This window comes from Dasypus novemcinctus, chromosome 20, assembly GCF_030445035.2.
Source record: "Dasypus novemcinctus isolate mDasNov1 chromosome 20, mDasNov1.1.hap2, whole genome shotgun sequence".
Taxonomy (NCBI): domain Eukaryota; kingdom Metazoa; phylum Chordata; class Mammalia; order Cingulata; family Dasypodidae; genus Dasypus; species Dasypus novemcinctus.
The window spans coordinates 24,030,325-24,044,128 of record NC_080692.1 but is presented as its reverse complement, the minus strand read 5'-3'; the positions used below and the strand labels follow the sequence as shown (position 1 = coordinate 24,044,128).

Sequence of the window (13,804 nt, the reverse complement as noted above, 5' to 3'; positions counted from 1 at the left end):
TATGGAATGAAATAATGCTCTCTGGAGCTACGTGGCATCCCTTTTGCTGTGGATGCCCGTGCGCTGCCATCAGGGCAGGGGCGAGAAGCAGCTCAGACCCCGCGGTTCTGAGGGAGAGGAAGGGCTTCGCTGCTTGCAGGAGGGCGAGCCGCTACGCGCGCCCCCTGGTGGCCAGAGGTGGGTGGCACGGTACCCTCCCCTGCCTCCTGAGAATCCAGCCTAGATGTCGGTTTCTGAATATTCTTAATCCATGATCCCTTTTAGTTTTTGTACTCTTCCTCCTTTCCTCTGAAGTTCTGACATCTCCCAGGACAGTGTGCCCACCTCTTCCTGCCTGAAAGCCCCTCCTTCAGCGCATCTCTAACCTTTACTTGAAAGCTGCCGCAGCTGGCTCCATTCTAGCTCAGCGTCCTTACCTGGTCTAATTATATTCCCTTGCCACGAAGCACTTCCGTGGGGCCTCCTGGGGGGGGGGGAGCTGGGGTGCCTGAAGGCCTCCATCGGTCTGCATAAACCCGTTAGTGTCACCAAAGAGGTGTGAGTCCCTTTCCTCCCAGGGGAGATGAGGCTTACCCCTAAAGGAGAGCAGCAGAAGGCGGATGGTGCTGGTGAGGGGTGGAGCTGCAGCTTGATGGACGCGCTCTGAGGGACAGCAGGAGGAAGAGGGTCACCCTGACATGGAGCCCTGAGAAGGTGTCCCAGAGGGGGAGGAGCCTGAGCTCGCCCGGAGCAATGGGTGGGGTGTAGACCAGAGGACCTTCCAGGAAGGGGAGTGGGTGACGAACTGGCAGATGGAAGCAAGGGGAGGCCTTGAGCGGCCAGTGGAGTCCATGGAATAAGGCTGTGGGTCACTGGCAGAGCAGTGTTTGGGGGGGTGACTGAGCAGGGGGAGTGGGGCTCACTGGCTGCTCAGGCCACACGTGAACTCTGTGGCTGGTGGGGAACTTGGCTCAGCAGGCAGAGGCAGTGGCTGCCCCTGACAGGGGCACCGAGGATGTTTCCGGCCGAGACGGACTGTGCCAGTGAAAGCCCCTTGGGCACTGCGCTTCTCCCATGTGGCGGCCTGTGGAACCGGCTCCTGTCAGCAGCTGCCCGCGTCCCCGTGTGCAGCTGCGGTCTCGCTTTACTCAGGGTCTGTTTTCTTTATTCAGTCCTGTAAGCCGCTCTCCTCTGCTCCTTCCCAAGCCCCCACCACATCCTCAAAACAATCGCCCGTCCGGTCTTCCTGCCCTCCCCCTGCCTTCCCGGCCATCTCCTCCCAGGACCGCCTCTGCCGCTCCTGTTCTCGGCCTGACTTTGCCCTCTGCCCCTCTGGGGTGTGGACGGAGTCCCTCTCCCCTTCCCCTTGCCTTTGCGGCGCTCTCCTCCATCTGACCCTCCCTTCGCTTCTGAAAAGCCTTGGTCCGTTTTCCTCACCACAGGCCCGCTGAGGGGAGGGCACTTCCTGCTCTCTTCTCCCAACACTCACTAAAAAATGCCCCAACCCAGGATCCCACGAAACCCTACCTGACTGAGGCACTGTTTTATTTCCTCCTCCTGACTCTCAACGCCTCACAGTTACTCATAATGCTTATTTCAGTCCTTTTCTTTGCTCTCATTCACATTGGTCATATACCTTCCAGGAATTGTACCTTTAAAAAAATACAGTTATAGTTCCAGTGGAAATACCGGCTAGTGGCCCTCAAAGGCCAGTAGGCCTTTGGAAGCGGTGTTTGGGCTCCGGCTCCGGCTCCCCGCTTTAGTGCCGCGTTTGTCCTCACTGGCTCTCTCTACGGCCCATCCCTGAAGACATGCCAAGTTCACAGCTTCGTTTATGGGTAGAAAGTTGCTTAAATTCACTTCTGTGCAAGCTCCCCAGCTCCTAACCGTGCCTGCTGGGTAGGATCGTTCTGTCCGTTGTGTGCTGACTGAGGGGATGTGTAATAATCATCTGTTAGAGATTCATATTAGAAAAACCTTTGGGGCCCTGATGGGTGTCGCTGTGTGGTGATTACTAAATGTGGCAAAATGAGAAAAGGAATGACAGCATAGTTGGTTTCTCCCCTAACTAATGCTTTTTAAAATTTTGGGATTGTGTCTTTCCTCTTTTTTGGGGGGTAGAGGTGGATGGAGACAGAGCTTTACTTTTTATGAAATGATGAGACAGTTGATGATAGATTTTAATCTTTTATTTTACTGAAATTGTTTAAAATATTCTATTTTGCAAAAGAAAAAGTTGTCAGCTCTAGGTTGTCTCCCAAATTTGGAGGCATTTTTTACAAGACAGTGAACTCCAAAAGTCTGGAAGCCGCTGCTTTTTCAAATGCAGATGAAATGAAGGCCTTGCACCTTAAACCAAAATCAGCGAGTGCCTCACAGAACCTGCTACCCCAGCGACTGACTGGGGGAGCACCCATCTGTGCCAGATGCCAGGGAGACGGTGGTGAGCAGCATCGCCATCATTGGGAACCACATGCTTAGCAGGGAGAAAAACATCTAAACAGGCAAATTGCAAGCTGTGATAGGTGTTATGAAGAATGTGTGTGTGTGTGTGATGTCAGTGGTCTAGGAAGACCTCCCTGAGGAGATATTTTAAATGATGATTAAAGGATAAGAAAGAGCCATTTATACAAAGAGTGGGGGAATAGCATTCCAGGTGGAGGGGACAGCAAACACACAGACCCTAATCTGAGAATGAACTTGGCATGTTCACAGTCCCAGGGAAGGCTTGGGGATGGATTGTCAAGAGCAAAGGGGTTGGCGGTACACGATGAGATCAGAAAATTAGGAAAGAGCCAGATCATGCCGGGCCTTGTAGGACAGGGTAAGGAGATTGGGTTTTAATCTAAATACAATGGGAAGCATAGAAGGGTTTTTAATAACTTTGTATTTAATTTATTTTTTTTAAAAATGAGATATAATTTTCCTATGATAAAATGCACAGATATTAACTGTGTAGTTTGATGAATTTTGATAAATGTATAAATTGGTATATTTACCAGATGCAGAACATTTCCATTGCTCCAAAAATTTCCTTTCCAGGCACTCCCCTCCCCCAACACTGCAGGCAAACACTGACCTCATTTCTGTCTCTACAGCTTAGTTTTGCCTGTTCTCAAATTTCATGTAAATGGAACTATATAGTATTTAAGCTTTTGTGTCTGGCTTCTTTTGTCAGCATAATGTTTTTTAATTCATCCATGCTGTTGAGTATAGCAATAGCTTGTTCCTTTTTACTGAGCCCTATTCCATTAAATGGATATATAATAATACATTCATCTGTTCATCTGATGATGGGCATTTCGCTTGTTCCTAGTTTGGCGTTATTATGAATAAAAATTCTATGAACATTCTTGTACCCATTGTTTTGAGAACATTTATTTTTATACCTCTGAGTAAATACCTGAAAGTAGAATTGCTGGATCATAGGGTAAATGTATGTTTATCTTTATGAGAAACTGCAAAACTCTTTTCCAAAGTGTTTCTACCATTTTATCATCTCTCCAACATTGTAGAAGACTTCTAGTTCCTTCCCATCCATGTCCACACTTGGTATTAGGTATTTTAACTTAGCCATTCTGATGTTTTAAATTTGCATTTTCCTAAGACTAATCTTGGCCACTTTATTATGTACTTATTGGCCATATCTTCTTTTGTGAAGTGTTCTTTTCCAAAGTTTTTGCCATCTTAAAATCTATTTGCCTTTTTATTTTTGAGTTATATTAGTTCTTTATAGATTTTGGATATTAGTCCTTTATCAGAGATATGTATTACAATATTTTCTTCCAGTCTATGACTTGACCTTTTATTTTCTTAATCATGTCTTTTGATGTATTTTTCTTATCATTATGAAATTGCCACTTTTATCATGGGTAAAATTCCTTATTTTATTTACACTTTTAAAAATTAAATAGATCACAAAGAACGTTACATTAAAAAACTTAAGAGGTTCCTATATAACCCACTTCCCACCCCCACCCCTATCATTTTTGTAAATTGTATTTTTTTGAAGATATATACCTCTCAAAAAATACTACATTAAAAAACATAAGAGGTTCCCATATACCCCCTACCTCCCCACCCCACTCCCCTCACACCAACATCTCCCCCATCATTATGGCACACTCATGGCACTCGGTGAACACATTTTGGAGCACTGCTGTACCACATGGATAATAGTTTACCCTGTAGTTCACAATCTACCCCAGTACATTCAGTGGGTTATGGCAGAATATATAAAGTCCAGCATCTAACCCTGCAATATCATTTAAGGCAACTTAAATCCCAAAAATGTCCCCACATCACACCTCTTCTTCCCTCTCCCTGCCTTCAGCAACTATTGTGGCCACTTTCTCCACCTCAATGCTACAATTTCTTCTGTTACTAGTCACGATAGTTTTATAGTAGAATATTGGTAGGTCCACTGTAATCCATATTTTATTCCTCCATTCTATGGACCCTGGGATGGTGATGACCACTCCACCTCTAGATTAAGAGGGGGCTTAGATTCCACATGGCCAATGGATGCAATTCTTCTGCTTGCAGTTGTAGGCACTCTTGTTTCCCTGGTGTGGTGGTTGACCATCTTCACCTCCCTTTTAGCTGACCTGGGTAAGTCCAACTCTGGAGAGTAGGAGTTGCAACTCTGCTGAGGGTCAGGCCCAGCTGGCACATGGGCAGCCCAGAGATTCAAGTCCCCTGAGTATACACCATCCCTAGCACCAACCACAGGTTCAGTAAAAGTAACAGAAGAGGCATGCATAGAAAGGTCACATCTGAGTCCAGCTTCATCACACTCAGGAGCACAAATTCCAAAGTAGGGCCCTCTAACTTGGCACAGAACTCCAAATCCATCTGCCATAACCATATACCCTGTGGGTCTTCATAGCAAATTCCTTATTTTAAAGTCTACTTTGTCTGGTATTAATATCAGCTCTCTTATTCTTAGTGTTGACATGAAATATATTTTCCATCTTTTATTTTCAATCTGTCTGTTTATACTGAAAGTGCATCTCTTATAAGTAGCATGTAGTTGGGTCTTGCCTTTTTACTCAGGTCTGGCAATCTTCATTTTTAAATGGGATTTGAAAAATACATTTACACTTAATGTAATTATTGATATTGTTGGGTTTGAATCTAGCACTATTATTTATTTTATGTTTTCCTTTCTATGAGTTCTGTTCATTCTTTGCTGTCTTGTTTTGAGTGATGCCTTTTTTGTATTGGACTTTTAGCTGCATTTCTTCATATTAATATTTTAGTACTGAATCTAAGGTTACAATAAGTATCCTTAACTTATCACAGTCTACTTTGATTTAAGTGTACACCATTTCATGTATAATTCTCTCCTCCTATCATCTGTGCTAGTGTTGTCCTATACTTTACTTCTGTATAAGACATAGGCTCCACAATATATTGTTACTATTTTGCTTTAAGCAGTCAATTGTATTTTACTATATTTAATAAAAGAAATACAAATGAAATATGTATTTATCATTTACAGCACTCTTCCTACCTATATATCCAGATTTCCATGTGGTATCATTTCCTTTCAGTCTGAAGAACTTTTAGCATTTCTTTTAGTGTGGGCCAAAGGGCAACACATTTGTCAGTTTTCACTTATCTGAAAATGTCTTAATTTTGCCTTCATTTACTGGATATTGGATTCTAGGTTGACACTCACTTGGAGGGTATTGAATTCTAGGTTGACATCTTTTTTTCTTCATCACTTTAAATATGTTGTTCCATTGTCTTCTGGTTTGTGTTGCCTCTGATGAAAGTCAGCTGCCATTTTTATTGTTGTTCCCCTTTATGTGGTTCTCCCTCTTTCTCACTGCTGTTAAGTGTTTTTCTTTATCATTGCTTTTCAAAAGTTTGAGTATACGCTTAGGATTAATTTTCTTTATACTTTTCCTACTTGTGATTCACGATACTTCCTCAATGTGTGGGTTAATTTTTTGACCAAATTGGGAAACTTTCTTCCATTTCTTTTCTGCTCCATTTTCTCTCTCCTCTTTCTGGGACCCTAATTACATGTAATTAGATCACCTGATACTATTCCACTGGTCATGGGGAATTTTTATATATTTTTTCAAACTTTTTTTCTCCTTGTAATTTTGTTTGGATAGATTCTATTGACCAGTCTTAAAGTTCATGAACCCTTCCTTTTCTTATATTCCATCATGCAGTGAGTTTTAAAATTTAAGATATGTTTTTTAATTCCAAGATTTCTATTTGACTTTTTAAAAAGTTTCCAGATATCTACTGAAATCACTCATTTCTTATCACATTATATCCTTCTTTTCCTTTAGGCTGTTTAACATATTTATCTTAGTTATTTTAAAGTTCCTGACTGCTAATTGAACATCTACTCACTTTTGAGTTTCAATTGAGTGATTTTGCTGTGGAGTATGGATCAATTTTTTCCATCTTTTGCATGTCTAGAGTGCTGAAGAGACTGAATTCTGTTATTTTCCTGTGATAAATGTTAAGTTAGGTTCTAGCAGCCAGTAAAGTTATGGACAGTTAATCCTAAACTAAAGGAGAGCTTGTTTTAAACTACATTTGGGAGCATGTATTTCAGTATTTACCTTAGTCCTAGGATGAGTCCTTTAGTCCTTGGACATACCCTTTACTCCTAAGGCTTGGACTTTCTGAGATTTTAATGGAAAACTGAGGTGTTTACCTAGCCCATCTAACCTGGGTAAAATTCAGACTCCAACCCTTATCTCCCCTGTGATGTGTGGCAGCTGGAATTTCTGCTCAGCTCTTTCAGGCTTCTAGCTGTTGTTTTGTCCCTGGGTTCATTGGAGGCTCTGAAGTGCATATATAGTTCAGCGGCTATCCAAGGATTTGAGTGGAGTTTATATGCAGATTTGGGGGCTTCCCCTTCCTGGCTTCATCTTTACTGGAATTTTCCCCTTTAATTTCCAGCTCTGCTAGTAGTCCTATATCCTGTCCTCTGACTCTTCATGCCAATATGACTAAAACTTTCTGCTTGAGTTCCAGCTGTCCAGTGCCTTACAGATTACCCTCCTGGGAAAAGTCTTTTATACATGATTCTTGTCCATTTTAGTTCCCTCTTTCAAGGACTGAATACCTTCCAGTTCATCAGTTTATCATTGTTTTTGGTCATCATCCAGTGCTTTAAACAATTGTTTTAAATACTTTGTTAAAATCTTATAACTATTATCTGCAGGAGGGTCAATCTGATACAATTTACTCTGCCATCACTAGAACTAGAACTCCATCAAAGGTTTTCAAGTAAGGGAGTGACATGACTAGATGTATTTTTATAAGATTATTCTAGCAGCTGTGTGGAGACCCATGATAGGGGTCACGAGTGGAGCAGACTCCTACGTGAGTCCAGTGAGGATGATGGTTGCTTGGCCTAAGTGATGACAGAGGACATTGACCATGATCAGCAGTGAATGAGTTCGAGATGCATGTTTGGCAAGATGTTGCAATGAGTAAAGAGAGGAGAAAAAGGGAGGAGTTAAGGAGGACTCCCAGCCTTCTGGATTGAACAACTGAGTGATGAAACCATTTATTGAAATCAGAAAGACTTTGGCAGGATGAAATTTGAGACAAAAATCAAGTATTTTGATAGGTTAAATCTTGAGATAACAATATGATCAAAAATTATGTAAGCAATTGAAAAGTCTGATGCTCAGGGGAGATGTCTATTTAATAGGTCTGTTAGCTAGAACTAGAGTGAGATGTCCATATATGGAGGAAGGAATGCTATCTAGGGTACTGAGGGTGGACAAAAGCTAATTAGAATTGTGTGTTGACTGACTGAACTCTAGGTGAAACTGATGGCGAAGATAGACAATAGGCTGGTAAAGCAAGCCTATGTATAAATTGATTAACTGTGACTGCTTTTCCTCTCCACATAGGGTTACAAGGAAGAGAAGATCCAAGGTGAATGCTGTGCGAGATGTCTGCCAGTGGCTTGTACCATTCAGCTAAGAGGAGGACAGTTCATGACGCTGAAGGTGGGAGCAAGCTGAACTCAGGAGTTCCTCTACTTATCACCAATCTGGTTTCCTATTTTGAGACCTTTCCTTTAAGAAAGATGGACTGAGCTTGCTTCAATACTGGTTTCTTGTCCCACTTTTTTCTGAACTTATACAGAAAAGGTGACTGCCTTCTAGAAGGCATAGTGTTTTCTCTATGATTTAGTTATTTTGTTGTTCTTGATGAGAGTATAGTTGGTGTATGGCCCCATTATGTAGAATTGTCTTTAAGATTTTCTCCAGCCTTGAAAGTATATGAGGCAGTGAGTGAAACTGTTTACTGAAAGGCAGAATAAGCTAGTAATACTGGGAAGTGGTACCCCTGGTTCATCTTTAGATCAGTTATCGATTAGCCAGCTTACCCTTGCTACATCTCAATTTTTAAGCTTTTAAGTGGTCAGAACAGTCTGGGGATTCTCTACCTCTATGTCCCTTGCTCATAGAAAATAGGTTATATAACTGGGATGCATTCTAGGCTTGTAGACTTTATATCTATCTATCTATCTATCTATCTATCTATCTATCTATCTATCTATCTATCTATCTATCTATCTATCTCTATCTATCTCTATCTATCTATCTATCTATCTATCTATCTATCTATCTATCTATCTATCTATCTATCTATCTATCTATCTATCTATCTCTCCTGTCTTGTTCTTGTTCCATAGTCCTCCAAATTATTCCAGTAACTCCAAGCAGTCAAAACCATGGTTTGAAGTAGCTTTGCAACCAAAACATAGGCTTCATATTTGCTCATCCACTTTCCCTCTTTCCTTTCAGCGTGATGAGGTACTCGAGGATGGCTGTGATAGTCACTTCTGCAAGGTCAATGAGAGAGGAGAGTACATCTGGGAGAGGAGGATCACAGGCTGCCCACCCTTCGATGAACAGAAATGTCTGGCTGAGGGAGTAAGTAGTCGAAGCTCAGGCCCTGTTTTCTTCTTGACTGTCTCAATCTTTGACTCGAAGAACAAAGTCCTTCTCCTAACAAGCAGCCCAGCTCTGACACGATTTCCTAGTGTCCAAGGGCAATCACTGAACCAGTTTAAGAATTGGTGAAATTACAAAATCAAAATATGATGAAGAGACAAGCTTTCTGCATTATAAGATACTTTAAAAAATCTTTTTCTTGGGGGAGATGAAATCTGTGATCCTTGAGTAGGAAGGTAAAAGATCAATCCGAGTTCCAATGTTCATTGGGGGTGGTGATCCTGATGACTCCATTGGAAGAGAATTCATTTTAGGGTTAAGATTAGGTTAAGGCTTAGGGTCAGACGGGTTAGGGTTTCAGCTTTTTCAGGTGATGTCAGTCTGCTCATATTTGTGACGGAAAGCTTAGTTTATGTTTGGGGACTTAAGCACAGGGCAATGCGTCCAGAGCTAGGAATTGCCTTGGGGTTGTCTGAAAAAATGCCATATTTATGCCTAATCTAGGACTTTGCTGTTTTCTTAGGGGAAAATCATAAATATTCCAGGCACCTGCTGTCACACATGTGAGTACATTACCAAAGACTGTTGGTCCCTTGAAACCCATCGGACCAAGTGCAGGGGTGTTCTTTGGAGTAAGCTTTAGTCAAGGAAGACATCTCCTTCTTGTTCACTGGCCAGTCATGATGCTCAAGCGTGGGGGAGCAGCCCCCTCACAGAACGTCCCACACCGTGGCCCCTGCTCAGGCCTCCTTTCACACACCTGCAGCACTCTGCCTCTCCCTTCCTCTGATCTCCTGACGGTTGCTAACCTCTTTTCTGCAGCCTGCTATTGCTCATAGTCCTGTGGCAAGAGACTGTCTTCTCTCCCCAGCCAGAGTGTAGGCTCCTTGAGGACACACACTCAGTGCATGTGTTCATACAGAAATCAGCGTCATGCCACTATCTCGGAGAGAAGGCGAAGCCGCCAGCCCGTTAACATTTAGCCCTGCCGTGTGCTGCGAGTAAGCAGAGGGTTCCCTGTCAGGGACTCAGAGGCTGGTCCAAGTTGATGGATGCTCCTTCTTCACGCCTGGCCCCTCCTGACCTTGCAGCTGGTTCTGCTGGTTGGCCCTAATAATGCATCACGGCTTTGTAGCTGGGGCTCAACAGGTCTGCACATCACACGGTATCCCTGTCACAGTCTTGTATTCATGAGAACAAGTGACCCTCAGAATCCCGAGGCTGTCTTTTCTGAATATAGAATTGTTTGCCTGGATTTTTTTTTTTGTTGGTTTGGTTTGGTTTTGGGTTCATGGGCCCATGCTCGTTTTCTGATAGGGGAAGGAAGAGTGAAAACATGAATCCCTTCTGTGTTCAGTCATTCATTCTTTTCCCGATGGCTTTCTCTGACCAGCCTCTGTAACTGCTCTAACCAACTCGCAGATTGAGGAACTATGCTCTGAAAGCATCTCTATTATTCCCGTTTGAATGGTTTAAGAATGTGAAGTCAGGTACCACCCGAGAAGATGAATTCTCTCTAGGTGCACTGTACATAGAATTTGGTTAAGAGACGTTTAGCTGCAAAACCAGCAGGAAGGGACCTCTATTGGCCAGTGTGTGCAGGAGTCATTGTGACCCTTTAAATAAGGCAGGCTCAGGGATTTAAATCCATAGAAAAGAATATAATAGAGTATGTTGGCCTAAATATGGTTTCCATATTCATCTTCTTAATGTGATTGGCAGGCTTCCCTTTTAAAATGAAATTATTCAGAAGTTGGGAAGCGGGCTAATATAGTTAGGAATGAGTTAGATATAGAGCCATCCAGGAATGGAAAACGTCCAGCATTCAGATGGGAATGGCGAGCTGATGTTCCATCTTAGGATTGTCAGTGGGCCAAGGAGAGATTCAGATCTGAATGCCACTAAACCCTGTATGTAAGGAAACCCATACCAGAGACCAGGAGACAGAAATACCCAAGGAGGGACTCCACAGGGGCTCCTAGAATCTTCTCAGCCCCCGTGGAGGCAGTGAGGGTCATTTGTGGCCATGGCTTTTACCTTTCCTCTTTCCTGGAGGCAGGGATAGACAGATGTTAACTATATTTATCGGCTACTTCATTGCCATTAGCTTCTGGATGTAGCTGCAGGCATGAGAGGACTGCCGCAGCCATTATGGTTTTTAGAGCCTTCAGTGATATGAAAGCAAGACTCTTCCTTCTATGTTGCCAAAACACAGTGAAGCTAGGCTCCTTCTGCAATTAAAATTGTTCCAAGAGTAACTGTTTCTGAACATGCAGGGCCAGCAATAGCTAAGGCGAACCAGGATAACTTAATTCCCCTCCTGGGGCTGCCTTTGGTTATTTGCTTATAATGGAATTGACCCATTTGCAGCCCAGTGCAGGGGCTGGGACTGAAGAGTGTTCTCCAGAAACCCAGCCAGCCTTCCATCTTTCACCTGCCCTGTAGGTGAGGAGTCCGACTGCAGGGACATCATAGCCAGCCTGCAGTACGTCAAGGTGGGAAACTGTAAGTCCGAAGAGGAAGTGGACATTCATTACTGCCAGGTAAGGCTTCAGTGAGGCCCGAGGTGGGGAGGGCTGAGCCTCCTTGTTTAGAAATATCTTTGGTTACCTTCTAGAGGGTTCTAGAGAATGAGAGGGAGGAGAGGTGCTAGGATCTGGAAGCAAAAGATGTTTTATTGAAGTAACTGGGAAATTTTCACCCTAGAAGAAAAATCTAGGAAAGGCTGAACAAGACCCTTTAAAGAGTTTGGAGAGTTATTTATGGAAGATGGGGCTACTTCTTCTGAAGTCAAGCAAACATGCACAGACACTGCAGCTAGGGGGATCTGGGAGCGTTATGACTGGAGAGAGAGAGACTCAGTTTCTTGCCTGAGCTCTGCATTTACGCATTGCCTAGCTGCCCTGGGTTTCTCTGGCCGCCTTGCGTGGAGGGGGCGGGTAGGAAGCTGGCTGCGGGGCCCAGGGCTCTCCAGCTCACCGTGCCCCGCCCCTCTGTGCCCCGCTGCAGGGTAAATGCGCCAGCAAAGCGGTGTACTCCATTGACACGGAGGACGTGCAGGACCAGTGCTCCTGCTGCTCGCCTACGCGGACGGAGCCCATGCGGGTGCCCCTGCGTTGCACCAACGGCTCCATCGTGTACCACGAGGTCCTCAACGCCATGCAGTGCAAGTGCTCCCCGCGGAAGTGCAGCAAGTGAGGCACCGCCGCCTCGGCAGCAGGCGCGTGCCGTGCAGGGCTCTGCCGTTCTGCGCTTGCGCCCTCCCGGGCCCACAATAAAGGCCAAGCTCTCCACTGGCAAAAGGCTGATGGTCACTGCGTCTTGCGGGCAAAGAAGTTCCGAGGGACAAACCACAGGCCCCACCTGAGAGCACTGGAGCCCCCGAGTGTCTGTGGGAGGGCTCGGGCGACCCCTGGGAGAAGGTGGGGTGTAGTGTGGGGCGGGCCTCCTCAGGAACTCAGCCCAGTGGCCGAAGTCCTAGGGATTTGAGCAAGAACACCGGCCACTCAGATCTCTGAACCCTGGATCTCCTGGGGGAGCAGAGGGATGGACCCAGCATAGATGGGGCTCTGGTGTGGCAGACCAAGCATGCAAGAGTTTCTCTGAACCCTCCGTGGTCCCTGTGGCAGAAAGAGGAGCTGAGGACTGGGAGAAGGGGGTGGAGGAGGCTGGAAACAACCGGCTGATGGCTGGTGCACGCGGTTCCGCAGGCTCCGCCGCGGTGGGATGTGAGGCTGGGACTTGGAGGCAGAAAGGGGCTGCCCACATGACCTGCGTTCAGCTGCGTGTCCTCAAACAAGCCCCTTATGGTTCTTAGCCTCAGTTTCCTCAATTGGATAACAGGGTGTGAGTCCTACTTATGGGGCTGTGAGGATAAAATAAAGCCTGGAAGTCTTTGCGAAACTATATTGCCCTATTAATGTAAGAAGTGATAAGAATGAAAATGGGGACAGCAAGGCTCAGAATGGGGAATAAGTGTAACATCATGTAAAGGGTATCAGGGATTTACTTCCTCCTGAGGGTGAAAGAGCTGTTTCTTTCAGGCTTTATGCCAGATGCCAAGACCTACCGACCCAGACGTCCTGTTGTGGGAAGGCAAGAGGGGCAGATAGCCTGGGGACTATCACCTGGTTCCCAGACCCCCAACTGGCACTGTCGCTCTCAACAAGAGATTGTCCTTCCTTTAAATTCATGAAAAAATTTTCCAAGATGGTGGAGACTCAGTGTGGGGAGAGACCACCCATGATGAGCACGTGCAGGGGAGGTTGTGGATGTGCTCCAGGAGTCTGAAGGAGAATTAATTGGTTTTCATCCCAGAACCTTCTAACAGGAGAGATTCAGCTCATTGAAAGTACTGGATGATGGAGCTGGAATGGAGTTAGATGTCATGGAACCCACCGTCCCTACCCCATCCCTTTCCAGATGATGAAAGCAGCTCAGAGAACTCAAGTGACTTGTTACAGGTCACACAGCTGCTGTGTGGCAGGCAGGGTCAGTTCAGACCCAGACGCCTGGACTTCTAGACAGGAACTCCCAGACTATTCCAGCAAAGCTGCAGGATCTCTGTTGCTAACAGAGTCTTTCCTTGCTCTCATGAAAACGACTGCATTTCAGGGTCTTGACTACTTCTGTTACTGTTGGGAATTAACCTCAGGAGAACATACTTCGAAGGAAAATGGCATGGATTGTGTTGAGTGGGTTTGGTGGGGAGTGTAGAGGGGTGGAGGGGGAGGGAGAATGAATAGTTTTATATAACTGCTCAATAATTCAAAGGTTGTCATCTCTCCATCCATCACCCTGCACTCAACTTTGAGTTGCCTCTAAGGTCTCGGCAGGAAACCAGATCCAGGGGCAGGGAATTAACTGTCGCTCCT

At 44.9% G+C, this 13,804-nt stretch overlaps 1 protein-coding gene across 2 annotated transcripts in view; it reads left to right on the top strand.

The window, feature by feature from the left end:
• The window catches only part of VWF (von Willebrand factor), a 137,126-nt gene extending 124,894 nt beyond the window's left edge, over nt 1–12,232 (top strand). The window contains exons 48-52 of one of the 2 annotated variants that reach the window (XM_058282316.2): nt 7,878–7,976; nt 8,781–8,909; nt 9,454–9,493; nt 11,376–11,473; nt 11,940–12,232. In XM_058282316.2, coding sequence (XP_058138299.1) covers nt 7,878–7,976; nt 8,781–8,909; nt 9,454–9,493; nt 11,376–11,473; nt 11,940–12,128 — 555 coding nt within the window. In that variant the 3' untranslated portion in view covers nt 12,129–12,232. 2 annotated transcript variants of the gene reach the window in all.
• The last annotated feature ends 1,572 nt before the right edge of the window (nt 12,233–13,804 follow it).